Source organism: Odocoileus virginianus, chromosome 33 (assembly GCF_023699985.2).
Source record: "Odocoileus virginianus isolate 20LAN1187 ecotype Illinois chromosome 33, Ovbor_1.2, whole genome shotgun sequence".
In the NCBI taxonomy this organism is placed as follows: domain Eukaryota; kingdom Metazoa; phylum Chordata; class Mammalia; order Artiodactyla; family Cervidae; genus Odocoileus; species Odocoileus virginianus.
In genome coordinates, this window is record NC_069706.1 from 10,861,091 (window position 1) to 10,879,222 (window position 18,132).

At 50.4% G+C, this 18,132-nt stretch overlaps 1 protein-coding gene across 2 annotated transcripts in view; it reads left to right on the forward strand.

The window, feature by feature from the left end:
- The window catches only part of SNX29 (sorting nexin 29), a 577,193-nt gene extending 559,304 nt beyond the window's left edge, over window positions 1-17,889 (forward strand). For both annotated transcript variants that reach the window (XM_070460803.1, XM_070460804.1), the window contains exon 21: window positions 12,454-17,889. In XM_070460803.1, the coding sequence (XP_070316904.1) occupies window positions 12,454-12,583 (130 nt within the window). In that variant the 3' untranslated portion in view covers window positions 12,584-17,889. The remainder of the gene's footprint in view (window positions 1-12,453) is intronic.
- Window positions 17,890-18,132: the final 243 nt, after the last annotated feature.

Consider the following 18,132-nt stretch of genomic DNA (forward strand, 5'->3'; position numbering starts at 1 on the left):
GTCACTTTCTGTACCTCCCCCCCCACCTCCCACCCAGGCTCAGCCATTCCCCGTAGTCCGGTTTCCAAGCACAAATGAAACCCATTCTCACTCCCCCATCCAACTGGTCATGGAGCCTTAGGGATGCGGTCTCTTCAGCACCCCTGGAGCGTCATCCCAACCCTGCTGCTTTGCCTCGCCCCGTTTCAGCTCTTTCCTCAGGATCCTCCTCCCAGGGCGGGGCTGCACCAGCCCCAAAACAGAGCCCCCTGTCTCTGGGTCTCGTCTCTGTCCCATGGCTCCCGGCTCCATCAGGAGATCTTTAGAAGCTGTGCCTTCGAAGTAGGTTCCACCCGTCCTACAGCCCCTCCCACCACCAGAGCCCGCGTTGACAGAGAGCATCCCCTGGGTTGCCCTGTTTAACCCCACAGCCCCATTTGTGAGTGGCAACCGTAGATTAAGAGCCTTTGCCTAGAACAAGACTAAGAAATTTCTTAAAATGGGTGACTATAGAGAAGATGCAGAGATGGGGGTGGTTAGAGCTTGAAAAGGCTCACTCGAGGCGAGTAGATTCACAAACTGTAGAGTCTTCCCAGAGACTTGGAGCCTTCTCCTCCCCCACCCCCCACAAACACCGCCCCGTCACCTGCCACGCAGCCCAGGGGCTGAGAACACGGGCCTGGACCTCTGTCCTGCTCTGTGACATAGGGCTCCCGCGACATCACACAAGTGCCTGCGGCTCAGGAAGCCACCCTCCACGGCAGCTTGTTGAGTTTTCACATATGAAATAAGAGACCTTCCCTGCCAGCGTTGGTGGGAGGGAGAGCTTGGTAAAGTAACACTGCAGAGCCCTGCACCTGCCTCCCAGCAAGCCCGCCGTGAGCGGACCTGGTGGAATTACACATGGTCACGTCAGCCGTCTTTTCCAGGACACATCACCAACATCTGTGGCATTCTGTGAGCGGGATGCCTTGATTTAAAAGGATGTCAGATTTCAAAGCAGGTCTCTCTAGGAAGTAACCATTTTTTTTTTATATTGAAAGAGACACTATGAGAAATGCACATAGAAAGTGACCTGGAGAACCCAGTCTTGCACAAACAGCTGTCGTCCACGGAGGACAGGGTTACGGGCTATTTCTGTTCCCTTCTTCATACCTGGGCATGCTGGTTCCGTTTCTCCCCATACAGTGAGCCGGGGTCGCTCCTCTTTAACTTTTGTTAATGATGAGAGGGTTCTCTACACCCTCCTGCTCCCCCCTGCCCTTTGTTAAAATCTGGCTGTGCTGGGTCTCAGCTGCCACATGTGGGCTCTCGTTCCCTGACCAGGGATGGAGCCCGGGCCTCCTGCATTGGGAGCACGGACGGAGTCTTAGCCACTGGATCACCGTGTGAGTGTCCCCTCCTTCTTCCCTTCTTAACTTGTGCGTGTGTAACCCCAAGGCCAGAACTTGGAGTAGAAGAGCTGAAAGCTGAAATGTTAGAAATCTGCCAACAGAGAGCGGCAATTCCATCAGAGCACTACTGAAATCACGCAAGAAAGATCTTGAGAATGTAGTACAGGATTTGCTGAAGTGGGGTGTGCAGTCCCCCGATGATAGATGTGCCCTCCCCAGTTCAAGTTGTTACCAAAGATCAGACCATCAGCGCTGAAGCCACAGCCGCTCGGACGGCAGCTCCCAGCAGCAAATGGAGTATTGACCGGCCCCCGAAAGCCACTTCCTAAGTGAAATGAACATCAAATCTCTCCTTGAGGTCACTTTCACTGATGAGTGGTTGAGACCATCGGATCAATTTCACCTGTGTTCTGGGAATGGGAATACCATGCCAATGTGCCCCCCAGAGGCTTATTAAAAGAACAGTCCTCCCCTCTCCAGGGCTTCTGGCAGGGGCCACTTTCTCAGGCTTGGACTCCCTCGTTGCCTTGATGGTGGCCAGCACTGGGAGTGAGTTTCCGAATAAATGCCAAACGCATCTCAGGAACATGAGACCAGGCAGGACGAGGGGGCTCGTTGGTTCAGCTCTGGTCCCCCATCCCCGCAGGAGAGGAGAGGAAGAGGGTACCCTGGGGATGTCTGGGCTATCTCCATGGGCAGCTATCAGACCTCAGGAGGCTGTTTGTCCACCGCCTTCCAGCTGAAGGCCCAGTTCTAGCTGAGCTGAGGGCCACGTGTTAAGGTGTCAGCCCTGGGGAAGCCGCATCCCCAGAAAGCTCCCCAACCCTGCGACGGGGAGTCCCTGCAGCTCAGGACAGCTGGCATCTTGCAGGTTTGGGGAAGAAAGCCACAGCACCATTGCCTTCCTGGTTTCCGGCCCATTGGTTGGAACTGAGCCTCCAGGACCAACCCTTCACAGCCCCAGAAATGTCTCCAGCAGCCCCACAGGGTTGATAGGGCTCAGTGATGACTGGGCACAGTTCCCTCCGAGAAAGAGTGAGCCACGCTGGAGGTTGGCCAAAGCCGAGTTGAGAAGCAGGTGAAGAGAGAGGACATTTACTAAGCATCCTCTCTGGCAAGCTAGCCACCTGAGCACAGAATGCGTCCCTCAGCTGTCAACAGCCTGCCAGAGAAGATCCTGTAATACTCTTCTTTTTTGTTTTTTTAACATGTGCTATTTTAAAAGCAGTGTTATTAAAATATAGTTCACATACAATTCACCCATTTAAAGTGTACACAATCAATAGTTTGTGGGGACTTCCCTGGTAGTCCAGTAGTTAAGAATCTACCCTGCAATGCAGGGGATGCAGTTCAGTCCTTGGTCAGGAAACTAAAACCCCACATCCGTGGGGTGACTAAGCCTGTGTCACAACTACTGAGCCCGTGCACCCCAACTGGAGTCCATGCACTGCCCTGAAAGATCCCACAGACTGTGACTAGGACCCGAGGTAGCCAAATAATTAAATTTTTTTAATTAGTAGATTTTAGTATATTCACACATATACACAGCCATTGCCACTGTTGTTTTTAGTACATTTTTATCACTTGGAAGAGAAAGCCCATACCTTCCTTGCTCCTGGAAACTACACATGTTTACTTTGCCCTGTTTTGGACTTTCATACAAATAGAATCATAATGTAGATTTCTGCATCTGGCATCTTTCACTGAGCACAGCTGCAGGCTCATCCATGTGGTAGCGCATGGAGAAGGCAGTGTTTTCTCTCTCCTCTCTCGGGGTTTTTCACCTTTGTTGCTGTTCAGTTACTAAGTCGTGTCTGACTCTTTGCGACCCCGTGGACTGCAGCACACCAGGCTTCCCCGTCCATCACCAACTCCCAGAGCTTGCTCAAACTCATGTCCATCGAGTCAGTAATGCCGTCCAACCATCTCATCCTCCTGTTGTCCCCTTCTCCTCCTGCCCACAATCTTTCCCAGCATCAGGGTCTTATCTAATGAGCCAGCTCTTCGCATCAGGTGGCCAAGGTATTGTAGCTTCAGCAGCAGTCCTTCCGATGGATATTCAGGATTGATTTCCTTTAGGATTGACTGGTTTGATCTCCTTGTCTGAATCAAACCGACATAAGATGGAAGAACAGGGGAAGCCTGTCCAGGTTTGTAGAAGGGTCATGTAACATGGGAGCCTTAGTAAGGAAGTGAGGACTCAGAGAAGTGCCTGGCCAAACCTACCTGCTGTTTCTTGAGCTGATTTTATATTATGTGAACAAAAAGGATCAGTTGTGGAAAAGTAACTGAGCTATGTGAGTAGGGCCAAGGAAGACAGTTATTTTAACAAGACCTATTTGTACAGAATTCTCTCCACCTCAACTTCTCATCCTCAACAATGAGAAGAACATGACTTTCCTTCTGGTGTGGTGAGGACATCTTTCACTTGGGAGTTCTATCTCCTGCTTTAATGAAAAATGGGAAGGTCAGAGTGTTTCCTTGCATTCACTTCCTTTCAAGTGCCTTTAACACCAAAACAGTCAGTATGCAGAATGGCCTTTTTGTGTGTGGTATATTCTGCCACCTTCACCTGTATTGACTCATGCCTCCTATGGCTGAGTGAAATTCCATTGTGTGGATAAACCACGTTCTGTTCATCCATTCCACTGATAACACATTTGAATTATTTCTAAGTTCTGGCTGTTATGAATGACGCTGTTTTCCGCATTCATGTACTAGTTTCTCCTTGGATGTGTTTTTGTTTCTCCGGGGTGTACACCAAGAAGAATCTCCAGGGCACATGGTCATCCTATGTTTAACCACCTGAAGAATTGCCAGACTGTTTTCCAAAGCTGCACAGTTTAAAGTCCCCCACCGGCAGTGTGGCCGGGTTCTGCTTTCCCCCCATCTTTGCTGGCACTTATCATCATCTGTCTTCTCAACAGTTGCCATCCCAGTGGGTGTGAAGTGGCATCTTATTTTGTTGGGGTTTTTTTAAGTGTGTATTTTTGGCGGAGACAGGTCTTAGTTGCGGCTCGTGGGGTCTTCGTGGAAGCGCATGACTTCTAGCTAAAGCATGCAGGCTCAGTAGCTGTGGCTCTCAGGCTTAGTCGCCTCAAGGCATATGGGATCTTAGTTCCCTGACAAGGGATCACCTTCCCCCTAAAACTGGAAGGCGGATTCTTAACCACGGGGACCACCAGGGAAGTCCCTCCTATTGTGGTCTTGATATACATTTCCTGATAAGGATGCTGAGCATCTTTTCATGTGTTTGTTGGTCCTCTGTGTATTGGCTATTCACATCCTTTGCCCTTTTGTTGATTGAATTGTCTTTTCACTGTGATGCGATCCCTTCTTACAGGTGAGGAATCTCAGTCCCAGGGAGCATCAGTGGCCATCCAGGCAGTCAGTTGGTAAATGATAAGAGTCTCAGGTTTCTGTCCCCATGGTCCCTGCCCTTCTTAGCTGTGGAAAGGGGTGAGGTCACTGTCTCCTGGGAGACCCAGAGTGGATGCAAGGTGCTCCTTCATGCGGAAAATGCAGAGATTTTTAAATACAGCCTTTCTCAGCCAGGCTTCTTAAGACTGAAGTAAAATTTATATGTGGTAGCATTTCCCCTTTTCATTATATAGTTCTGGGAGTTTTGGCAGACATGCAGGGTCATATCACCACCAGAACTCCCCAGTACCTATCTGTAGCCAGTCCCTGGCACCTGCCGCTGTGGCTTCTGTCCGTATACTTTTGCCTCTTCCAGAATGTCTTAGGAATGGAATCAGGTGGGGTGTAGCCTCTGAGTTTAGCTTCTGTCATTTAGCAGAAGGCCTTTGAGATTTACCCATGTTACCAAGAATACACATTTTGAAGAACAACCATTGGGGATGATAAATGAGCCAGTGGTGATATATAGGAAAATTTTTTTTGATTTAGTATTAGTATGCTTAAATCCATGTTTATGGATGATTTTGCATAAGCCAAAGTAACCTAAAAACAGAGGTAAAGAAAAATCTTGGGTATTATATAGGAGGTGTGCAAATAGTGGGGGGTGGGGGGTTGAAAGCATCAAAGATGATAAAGGCAGTATTCAGGAAACATGGCTCCATGTTCCCATCACAGCTCTGGGCAGGGTGACCCAGGTCTCCAGGATAAAGAGGCCATGGCCCTGAGAATCATATCCCCAACGTGGCGTGCTCCACCATCACTGACCCTGGTACCAGAGGAGCCTCAAGATTATCTAGACCATTGGTGCTGACAGTCCCACGTGTGGTCTGGAATTTGTCCCAGAGGGAGTGTTCTCTAAGTGAGAGAAACCACAAGCAAAGTAGTAAGACCTCCCCTAACCTAAGGGCATCACACTTAAACAGTGGCTTTTATTCTGAGAGTCTGTGTTTACTGTTAATATCAGTGGCCATTGCAAATAGTTGGATTGTGGTCATGTGTATCATGTCCTTAGTTGGCAAACCAACAACCTGAGGGTGAGTCTTGTTGCCATTAAGAAGTCATCTGGGGACTTCTTCGCTGGCAGTCCAGTGGTTAGGACTCTGCGCTTCCACTGCAGAGGGTGCAGGTTCAGTCCCTGGTGGAGGAACTAAGATGCTTGTGACGTGGCTCCCCAAAAAAGTCATCGCTTGCCACGGGCTGACTGGGTCCCCACCTTTGAAAAGGTAGTTGTAGAACTCACGTAGACCAGAGGTGCCTGCATCATCTGGAGGCCTTCCTGGCCCACACAGACGTGGGCAGCTGCAGGCCCCACCACCTGTCTTGCTCCCTGTGGAGCTGTTGCTGGCGCTCTTCCTTTCTTCCAGAAAGCCCTTTCCCTCACCCCTACTCCACTGAGCCTTCCTCACCTCCCACACCCCCCTACCTCAGTGCTCAGGCCCCCCTCCAGAGACCCCCCCAGCCCCTGAGTCTACTGCTGTGTATATTCTTCATTTCGTCATTTATTTCCCCCTCTCCCTCCGCCACCCTTGCCCCTGTTTTGAGTAACTTGAGGGTAGAAACTGACTGTTGTCTTGACATCCCCAGGGTTTAGTACAGGGGCTGGCCTTATCTCAAGGGAAACTGTAGTTTGATCTTCCTTTACAGGAGGTCACAATTTTTCCACCCTTGTTCCCCGATGGATCCACCTGTTTGCTCACTTATTTCTTAAGCTGTCTTCAAACAGCCTTGCCAAATCCCAGGTCTCTTGTGTCTCTGTAAATTTTAGGGCTCCTCTTCTAGAAAACCTAGTCTGATCTCTTAAGAGAAGGTTTCTTTCTCTGTCTCCTGCCCCCAGGACAGACAGATGGAACACTTGAGCTGTGCTTGGAAAAGGAATGGGAGATATATTATTTTTCTTTATTTTTTGGCCATGCCATACGGCTTGTGGGATCTTAGTTCCCCAACCAGGGATCTGACCCACACCCCCTACAGTAAAAGTATGGAGTCAACCACTGGACCACCAAGGAACTCCCTTGAAGGAGTTTCTGTCATTTGTAAAATCTTTATAAAAGCTTATACCCACTTCCCTTGATATATTGATGCCTCAGCCATCATAGTTCTTAAGATTTTGCTGGCCAGAATTTGCCTGTGCCTCTGAATTTTATTTCAGAGATCCTGGGGTCTTGAAGGAGCCAGTTATATTACTATTTATAACAGACTCAATTCACATGTGTTGAATGATACATGAACAGTAGGAAGAACCAATATTATACCCATTTCACAGATCAGAAAACTGAGTCTTGGGGAGGCGATGTATCTTCCTCTAAGGTCCTAAGGAGTCTAGGTGAAGGCACCTAGGTTTTCTGTCTTTGAATATGGAGTTTCTGTTTTTCCATACAGCTTTAGGATCTATTCTCATGATGGGGATGGGGCCATACCCCCCTTTTCTTGTCTGCAAAATTGGGGTAGACGTGTGCTCAGCCTTGTCCGACTCTTTACAACCACTTGTAGCCCACCAGGCTCCTCTGTCCATGGGATTTTCCAGGCAAGAGTGGGTTATCATTTCCTCCTCCAAGAGATCTTCCCGACCCAGGGATCGAACCGTTTCCAGCATTGTCAGGCAGATTCTTTACCACTGATCCACCACAGAAGCCCTGGGAGTAGACAGATCTCCCACATTAAAACAGAATCGGATGGATGAGGAATGTAATTTTGCCTTGCTCAGTGTTTCTGCTCCTGCCCAGACCCAGAGTCACCAGGCCGCTTTATTATAACAACATAGTCAGCAGGAGGTTAAAAGAGCTTCTTGGTGGCCTGATTTCTATTGACGGGGCCAAGTGAGAAACATACCCCACCTTTAAATCTCAGTAGTGCAGGTGGCTCACAAAGGCTGTAAACGATGAGGAATTGAGAGACCAGTGTTGACACACACACACCAGCACCCACCCCCGCCCAGGTGTAAGCTTCTGTAACCTTGAGGAGCTCAGCTCCAGGCTGTGATGGTCCAGGGCGGGGGTGGGGGGGGTGGGCGGAGCACAAGAGGAGGGGGCATATGTGGCTGATTCACATTGTCTACAGCAGAAACACCGAAACACAATTACACTCCAGTTTAAAAATTAAGTACAGGACTGTTGACTGTAGGTAGTGTTGTACAGACCTCGAACTCACTCATCTTTTTTAAAATTTAATTTTATTTTGGAATATAGTTGATTTATGATGTTTTAGTTTCAGGTATATGTGCATTTTTTTTAAAGATTCTCTCCCCATATAAGTCATTACAGAATATTGAGTAGAGTTTCCTGTGCTATACAGTAGGTCCTTGTTGATTATTTTACATATAGTAGTGTGTATCCCTTAATCCTAAATTCCTAACTTGCCCCCCGCCCCCAAACACGTTTCCGCTTTGGTAACCGTAAGTTTGCTTTTCACGTCTGTTGAAAAAGACTTGTTGACTCTGTTTCAGTTTGTAAATGAGTTCATTTGTATCATTTTTTAGATTACATGTAAGTGATACCACATGATATTTGTCTTTGACTTCCTTCACTACTAAGTATGATAATCTCTAGGTCTGTCCATGTTGCTGCAAATCACAATATTTCATTCTTTACGGCTAATATCCCATTGTGTGTGTATGTGTATATATAGACATATATCTTTATCATGTTACTATATAACATATACATTAATGTATGTATACATGTATCTATATGTATTTATTTATATACACACACACACACACTTGTTTTTATCCATTCCTTTCTCAGTGGACATTTAGGTTGCTTCCACTATCTTGGCTGTTGTAAACAGGGCTGCAGTGAACATTACGGTGCGTGTATCTTTTCAAATTAGGGTTTTGTCCAGATAAATGCCCAGAAATGGGATTGCAGGGTCATATGATAGCTCCATTTTTAGATTTTTAAGGCACCGCCATACTGTTCTCCATTGTGATTATACCAATTTACATTCCCACCAATGGTGTAGGAGGGCTACCTTCTCTCTCCACCCTCTCCAGCATTTATTGTTCCTGGAGTTTTTGACGTTAGCCATTCTGATCAATGTGAGGTGAACCTCATTGTTATTTCTCTAATAACTAGCAATATTCAACACCTTTTCGTGTACCTCTTGGCCATCTGTATGTCTTCTTTGGGGAAATGTCTACTGAGGTCTTCTGCCCACTTTTTGATTGGGTTTTTTATTACATGGAGCTACAGGAGCCGTTTGTAAATTTTGCCGATAGTCCCTTGTTGGGTGCTTTGTTTGCAAATATGTCCTTGCATTCTGTGGGTTGTCTTTTGGCTTTATTTATGGTCTCCTTTGCTGTGCAGAAAACCTTTTTAAGTTTCACTAGGTCCCACTTGTTTATTTTTGTTTTCATTTTGATTAGTCTAGGAGATAAGATACTGCTGTGATTTATGTCAAAGTATTCTGCCTGTGTTTTCCTCTGGGAGTTTTATAGTATCTGATCTTTAGTCCTTTTTGAGTTTAGAACTTATTCAACTGAGACATTTTGCCTGTCGATTAGTAACTCCCTACTCACCCCTCCCTCATCCTCTCTACTTTCCACCCTTTGGTTCTTGGAATCATGCAGTTAGTTATGACTGGCTTATTTCATTTAGCAGGACACTATACTCTCACATATGTCAGCATTTCCTTTTTTCTTGTAAGGCTTGAATATTTCTTTGTATGGATGAAACTCATTTTTTTAATCCATTCATAGAGATCTAAGTTATTAATAATTGCACATCTTGGCTGTCGTGAATCAGGCTGAAGTGAACATGGAAGTGCAGAGAGAGCAGATCCTGATCCTGATTTCTGTTCTTTTGGATGAATATTTATCCTACCCTAGAAGCCATTCAAAGCTGACAAGACACTTGCCTGAGGAAATGCAGTGAACTTTCTCTTCATTCCCACGGTGCCATCTGTGAGTGGCAGCCCCGGGCAGGCAACCCCCCCATCCCTCTCCCCTCTGCTAATCCTCACACAGCAGGTTCCTTTGGAGAAACCAAATGAAGTACCAAAGTCCTGGCCCCATGCCTCATAACTGTCCCCCACTCCAGCCTTTCTCCAGTCCTGCAAGGAGCCGGCTCCTCCAGGGACCACAGGCCCTCACCACCCAGCCGGGCAGGAGAGTTGGGGCAGAGAGATTTGAAGAGGCTGCCCTGCTGGCCTTGAAGATGGAGGCGCAGGGGACGTGACCCTTAGAGTGCCGGCAGGCTGTAGAAGCTGGGAAGGCCAGCTTCTGGCCTTTAGAATCTCCCTTAGAGCCTTCCAGGGCTTCCCAGTGATAGCTTACAGTGAACGATGTCAGATTCGTGATCTCCAAAGGAGATAGAGCTTCAGGACCAGGCTTGATCACTCAAGAGCTTTTGTGTATCAGAGTTTTATTAAAGTATGAAATGAGAGAGAGCAAGCTTCTGACACAGACAGTAGAAGGGGGGCGGAGAGTGCCCCCCTCCCCCCGCGGGAGTTAGATAATTTTTTAATTGGTTATTACAATAAATGAAAAGAATGTCTCAAGGTTGTAAAGATCTTACCAGACCCACTCCCATAAGATACATTCTAAGATAACAGGATTAATCTGAAGGTTTTCAGGAAAGGAGAAACTGTTCTCAAGCAGGATACATTGTTGTTATATAATCTTTAGTACAGAGTTTAAGCTGAGCTGTTTGTTGTGTAATCATCAGTTCTGGCCTTAAAGAAAAAATTAGTGACTATGACTAAGGAATGTAGAGGAAAAAAAGACGTTTGTCCTTTCCTCCTCCTTGAGAATTCCAGACCCCACCAGCTAATGCAGGTACAATTCCTGGGTCGGGAAGATCCCCTGGAGAAGGGAAATGGCAACCCACTCCAGTATGCTTGCCTGGAGAATCCCATGGACCGAGGCGCCGGGCAGGATACAGTCCATGCGGTCGCAGAGAGTCAGACACTACCGAGGACACTGCTGGTTCCAAGTGGTACATCTTGGACATAGCCTCATGAGACCCACTGGGGACTGCTGGCCTCCAGAGCTGTAAGACATCTCAGTGTGTTGTAATAAACCACGCAACTGTGTGCTAATGTGTTAGAGCAGCTGCGGGAAATAAGGCCAAGTTCACCACCCCAGCCCTGTGTGCCTGGAGCGGCGACCTTGGCACCGGGCACCTCAAATGCAACCAGGCCATGGACTCCCCACCTTCTTGAGTCCTCCAGCTGCTGCCTCCACTCAGGCAGGCTTTGTACCCTAAGTCTTAGAGCAAGCGCATGATGTTTCTGGCCCTCCTTCGGACTGTGAGCTCCACAGGGCCTGGGAGAATCCATTTCGCTCCTTGTGTAGCCCTAGTGCCTTGCACAGTGCTTGGCCCACGTGGGTGCAGAGATTCATGGAGTAAACAAGTGTGTCCTTCAGGTGTTTCCCGTATACCCTCTCTACTGTGCCTTAGCGTGGTTTGGAATTGGGAAAGGGAATATTTCCTGCCATAGCAATAAACAAAGGCTATCATAAGCATCAGTGATTATGGATGGTGACCCCCCCCTGAGGAAACTCAGGAAGAATACCCACCATCTCGCAGCCATCAGACTGGCACTCCCTACAGTGAGCCCCTAGGAAACTCAGACACTGGCCCCAGACAGCTGAGGCGCACATCAAAGGAATCATTTCAGTGAGCCCAGACTCGCATCTTCCCGTACATAAAGTGAAGTCGCTCAGTCGTGTCCGACTCTCTGCGACCCCATGGACTGTAGCCCACCAAGCTCCTCCATCCATGGAATTTTCTAGGCAAGAGTACTGGAGTGGGCTGCCATTTCCTTCTCCAGGGGATCTTCCCAATTAGGGGTTGAACCCGGGTCTCCCGCGCTGTGGGCAGATGCTTTACTGTCTGAGCCACCAGGGAATCCCGTACATAGAAAAGCGCTAGATCCCTTGAGATACCTGGTTTTCTTTAAATAACCACCACCTTTTGGCATTCAGACTACCTGCCCTTTGTTGCAAAACTTTTTAATACATATAACCTGCCCCCCCCCAAGCAGTTCTCTCAGGGACACTTGAGATGCTCTCTCTTGGCTTGAAGTCCAAATACTCCTGATGAATAAAACATAACTCTCAGCTTTTAAGTTGTATTTTTTAAGTCTGCAGAAGCACATACCCTCACTGGTCCGTAAACGCACGTCTGTACCACCCCTTTGTTCACTGGCTGCTGCCGTCTTGCGATGTAGGGGTTTTATATCCAGTACCAGCGAGCCCCTCGCATTGGACTCACAAGTAGTTTCCTATTTTTGGCTCTTTCGCACAGTGCTTTCGTAAACGCCCTCACAATTAGACGTGGGCAGACCTCTGATTATTCTTTTAGGACCAGCTCCACCGGAATTCCCTCTCCTGGGTTTTCGCATCTTTTGACTTAAATGCAGTGATCCCCAAAGCAGTTTTATTCTTTCTCTTTGACTTTGAAATGTGCCTTTGCTGGAAGATCAGTGAAAATGGTGAGAAGAAAGCCAAGACCAGAACCTTCTTTCATCGACTTAAAAGAGGGTCCGGAACTGTCGCCCCACAACTGTGCTGGGCACGATAGACAGGAAGTTCATTTCTCCAGGTCGTTCTCACCGCCCAGCCGCCGTTCCCCTCTCTCCCCCTGACGGCTGCCCTGCCTGTGGCCACTTGCCCTCAGAACTCCGGACTTACCCTGATTCTCCCCACTCTGTCTTACAGCGACATCACCCCTCCTGGAGAAGCGCTAACCAAGAACAGCCGGCCCAAAGTGGCTTCCCGCTTCCCCAAGCTATCCCGAGGTCACCCCAGGGAGACGCGCAACGTGGAGCCCCAGAGTGGTGACCTCTGACCTCGACGGCACCCTGGACTCGGGCCTTACGTGCTGCGCCAGCTGTCTCCAGCCCGGCCACGGCAGCTGGCCCCTGCCGCCTCGGAGGGACCACCCTACCCCCACCGGTGAACCCCAGAGAGCACACCTGCCCCACCGGGCACATGACACCCCGATTAAACTGGGCCGTGTGAGAGCAGGGCGGCTCTTCACTGGACAGATGTGGGCCCTGCTCTCCCCACGCCCCGCCTGGGGCTTCAAGGGCCAGACATTCCCCTCCCTCCAGCCCAGAGGCCATCCAGCGGGTGGGCACCGGGTCAGGCTCAGAGCCCCCTGGTCATGATGCACAAGTCTGTCTCATTTGGTCAGAAGGTTCACTCACTCTTAACTCTTTCCCACGTGGGAATTCGAATGACTGTTACTTCCCCCCCCCCCCCCATTTAATGTAATTGCCTGCTACAACCTATGAACACAGAGGGTTGGGGGGGGGGCTAGATCCTTTCCATGCACGCCCCACCAGTGGTCAGTAAACACCCTAGTTCTTGCCACCAGGCTCCAGGGAGACAGTCCTGTGGCCTTCGTGCAGCGGGGCCATTAGGGATGGGGAACTGTGGCTCTTGGAGAACTTCCTACCTCCTCTCTGGGTGGTTCTGGAAGGACTGGCCCCCGTAGGAAGCCCGCGTGCACCTGGTCAGGCCAGCCGTCAGCAGCAACCTAGTGACCTGCACCAGAAAGCCCTGGGCTATCCAGGCGTTGGTGGCCTTGGCCGCAAAAGCCGAGAGGAGAGTCCTCAAGGCTTTGAGAGACTCGGTTCCGGGAAGCACTCCAGAAGGTTCTGGGGGGCCTCTAGGGGTTCCGTGGAGCTCAGCGTGACTCTCTGTGAACTTATGTGAACATGACTCACTCCGAACAAATCATGATTGTCCCCTAAAGACGGTGCATGTGTTGTCAGCCAGTATGCTCTCGGTGGGAGCAGGGCCCTGGGTGCACCGCAAGGTTGACCCCTCTGCTTCTCCCATTCAGAGAGCATCCCCCTGCCATGAGCAGCAGGTGGGAACAGGAGGAGGAGCAGCGTCAGATCGCCCCCGTGGGACCAGAGCTGTTTGGACAGTTTTAACATCCAGAAGCGTGGAACTCTCCCCGACCCCTGGGCAGGAGCCACCCTCAGCTGCTGATACAAAGGAGGACGAAAAGGCGGCATAACTGTGTGAAATGCAGAGGGCTGAGCATGCCTCAGCTCACGCCTGGGTGAGCAGCGTGGGTCATCATCGAGTGTGCAGTGGAGACCCTGGAAGGGACGGCCTGGAGGGGCTGTGCCGCGTGCCCCCTGCTCACCAGAGGGAGGCTTGTCAGAGCTGACATTCGCACACGGCCCTCCAGGGACGCGAGGAGGCTGGAGCAACTTCGGAGGGGACGTTCTACCTGGTTAACCAGGCCCGGGGGAGCGACACGAGCTGGCTGTCCTCCGTGGATGGAGGTGGGAGTGTGTGTATGTCAGAGGACCCGAGGGACGCCGTGTCCTAGAAAGGCAGCGTGGTTCCTCTCCCCCTCGTGTGCCGAGGGGTCCACTGCACACGCGCCGTGTCGGAATTCCCACGCTCCACAGCACTGCCTTGAATGCGGAGCCCTCCTCCACCCAGGCCTCCAGGACCCTCTGGAAGTTCCAGCTGCCCCAGAGCTCCACCCCACACGTGGGTCCCTCCACAGGGGTCACTTTGAGGCCAGCTGACGGCTGCATAGCCAGATCTGAACCCAGGGTGTCTCCGCTCTGTTCACATGAGACCCAGAAGGGATCCAGTGCCCCGACATTCTCCAGGGCCAAGGATTCTGATCAGCCAGGCTGTGTTGGCGCCTGACCCCAAACACATCTGAGTACAATTTCTAGCCTCTCCTTCTCCAACTACCCCACCAGGAAGCGGCTTTGACATTCTGCGCATGGAGTGAAAAAACACCAAAAAAAAAAAGGGGGGGGCACCCAGAGCTACGACAGACAGATACTGAGTGGGAACACAAGAGCACTCTCGGGCTGCATTTGGAAAGAAGCTCTGCCTTCCCGTGTTTAAGGCTTAATTATTCATGGGAAGCTGCCCTGCCCTCCCAAATGCGGGTTGTAGAAAGCATGTTCCGAGGGGCCCTGCGGGGGCCCCTCCAGGCTGCTTGCCCTCTGTGCCCCCGTTTCTGTGACCCTGCAGAAACCTCGATCTTCAGTCCATCTGGTTTCAGCTCAGATACGCGTGTGACGTGCGCATCACAGCTCCTCCTCAAAGCCTTACCTCTGGAGTCACACGGAATGTTCTGCCATGATATAGCCCTGCCAGGGCTGCGGGATGGATTTAGAAGGGGCAGACCCCCAGCTCCTGGAGAAAGAGAACAAAACCCCGAGGCCCAGGCTGAGACCTGGGCACAGAATGCCACCTCTGAAGCCGTGTCATCGTCGTGCATCAACCCCGATCTAGGTCAGAAGGCAGGATGCCTCCCCGCCCCGAGACCCATCAGGTGAAAGACAGCGCCCCCTGCCCTACACACTCACAGGACCAGCTGACATTGGCTTCTGCCTCCTTGATCAAATCAGAAGATTCTTTGGCACCTAAGAAAGCACTCCCCATTCTTCAGAAAGGAACGGAAGGGCCCTTCTGTCTCCAGAAGGCCTTGGCCCTCTGGCGCCCCCCTCCACTGGGAGCAGGAAGCGCCCCTCCAAGTCCCCAGGGCACAGCCCAGCCGGCTGTTCAGGGGCGGCTGCAGCCCGATCGGGACAGAAGCCCAGCCGGGTCCAGCTGCACCTGCATCTTGTCTTGCTCCCTCCTTTTCCCCCAGGCGGAAGGAAAGCACAGAAAAAGCAGACACACCTCCTCTTCAGAGAAAACCAGAGCTCCCGGGAGCGAGGGCTTAGGCTGGTGTGCACCCCGCCCTGAAGCACACTTTCTCAGCCGCTGCTCCCGGAGCCCCTGTGGGATCCTGGCCTGAAACCGCACAGATCTCTCTACAGTCAGGCCCCGGGTGAGGAGGCGGCTTTCCCAAGAGGCTGCTGCACACCACAGTGGTCGCCGCGAATACCATAGCCTGGCCCGTCTAAGCGCTTCCTGGCCATAGAAGGATGCCTGATGGAGCTGCAGAGACGGAATACCATCTTGTGAGTCCTGGCAAGAGGCGCAAACAGTGAGGGAGGGGGCGGTGGGCCAGGGTGTGTGGACCAGGTGTGGTCACCCAGGGCAGGACCCACGGCCCCGCTCGGGGCCCGTGGGATGCCTTCTTTGATAACCGCTGGATTTGACAGCACTGCCAGGCTGTGTTGTGCCTTTCAGAACACAGAGGCAATCAAAGTTGTTTACATCCCGGGACTGGTAACACAGCTGCAGCCAGTTCTGAGGCAGCGGGCACTGGAGGCCCGAGGATTCATCCCCAGGTTTTGGACCCTCCGGCCAGCCCGGGGGATCCGAAGCTGTGCTGCTTTTGTCTCCTGACACCCAGCGCCCTGGGATCTGTGGCCCGGGGTGGCCTTGCATCCTCTTCCTCATGAGACAGTGTACCCACCAGAGGGCCCGGTCACAGGGCCCCAGGCCTCAGCAACCCCCATGTCACCTGCTCACCTTCACAGGGGTGCAGCCGCCAGCTGGCCCCACACCTAGAAGCCAGAGCCCGTTCTCCGGTCCCAGCAGACCTCTCCTAGCCAGTCACCTTCAGCATCCTTCATCCCTCAGCCCGGCAGCTTGGCGCCAGCGCCGGTGCATGGGAGGCACCTTCCCCTGGAAGGGGCGTCTCACCTGGGCGTGTCACTGACAACCCCTGTGTTCTCAGCCTGGAGCTGGGATGGGCAGCCTCTAAGACCTATCAGAGAAGGACCCTGCCCGGAAGCATCAGGTGAGCTCAGAGCTTTCTCGAAGGAGCATGCCACGCTCAAGCTTCTACCCCAAAGGCAATACTTGTCTTGACTCTGCCTCAGTGCTCCCCCTCCGGATGGTGCCACCCATGCTGGACCTTACCCCCAGCTGGGTGGCCCCAGCAGGCAGGCGTCTGCTCACGAGCAAGGCCTTTTGCAACAATCCTTTTTCAAAATATTGCGCTTTGTTTCTTTAACATTGTGTCTACTGTTCAGATTGGCTGTGTAGCACTGTATATTTTATCAAACGTTACTATGCCAAAACCTTCATTTTTCCTGTTTCCCTAACACGTGGTCTTGATCATGTTTCTAAAAGAAAACTTGAGCTGCTGGATAGATAGGAGCGAGCAGGGAGCACTGCCCATCGCCACGCTCTGAGCAGAGCAGCTGTCTGCCCAGCCCACAGTGGTGGAAACGCCCTGGCTCAGTTCATCTCGGCATTTCAGATCATCCTGTTTACCATGCATGCCTGTTGCCAGGAATGGGCCTGATTTTGGTAGTTCTCAATTCTAACAACCACATTGAATGGGTTTCCTTACTTACTCAATCCATTTCTGAAGAAGAAAAAAAAAAAATCTGGTTTTTCTAAAAGATGGGTGAGCTTATAGCAAGAATGAGCAACCCCACTAGAAGAACAGAAGAATGGCCAGATTCACGAGGGTTTCAAGGTCCAGGGATTCAGTTGTTTCTGGCATAGGGATGATTTGCCATCCTCACCGAAGACCACTAGCTGACCTGTCACGATGCCCCCCCTTGCCCTCAGATCCCATCCCTGCCTTCACGAACTGCAAGGGGAGAAGCCACGTCCCTCTGGCAATTCTGTCTGCCATCGCTGGAGGCCATACAAGGGGACCTTTGCCACATCTGGGACTGAAGACAGAGAAGATGGGGGATCGCACGTTTGCAACTAGCATTGAGATGAGCTGGAGAATGGGCATTTCCAGGGGTGAGGGGGTGGTGGAGCTAATTAGGGCTTCTTATTGCCTGGGATCCATCCTAGAAAGAATGTCTTTACCTCTGTAACCTTAGTGGCACCATCTCTGGCATCACCATTTGGTCAAACACACTGCTTAACTCATCAGATGCTGACTTGGTGGTGGAAAAATTCTTTTGACTGCAGGCTCCATGGTGATCCAGCTGGAGTCACCCATGAGTGGGTCCCCGTGAGCTGTCTGTTCGAGGGGAACAGGTGGCAAATCTGGAGTCTATTGTCTGGATGTAAGCGAGGCTGAGAAGTCCACACATGGGCTGTGAAACGCGTAGTATTATCTTAACTACCCTCTTCTGTTAAGGTTTACACAATAGAATTTTTAAACAAATGTGTTTAATTTTCTAAAATCTCTTGTATTAAAATTTTCTTTTGGAATAAGCTGTGGTAATTTTGTTACAATCTAGTTGAGACACACCTCTTTACAATGACAAAATTAAAACGGTTACATTTTCTAAATTAGATACTCGGTTTATGGTCTAATTCTTTGTGTCCATTCTTTTTCAGCAGTGGGGGATTAGGTGAAGTTTCAGTATACATTATAAAAACTTCTTATAAGGTCCTTCACCATTTTACCCTGAACATGATTTGATTGGACAAGCATCATGTTTATTTGAAGTAGAGCAGAAGCCTATTTTGAGTATTAGGCAGATCTATATTAATTGGAGATGTAGAATCAAAATTCTATACAGAAAAAAAATTCCC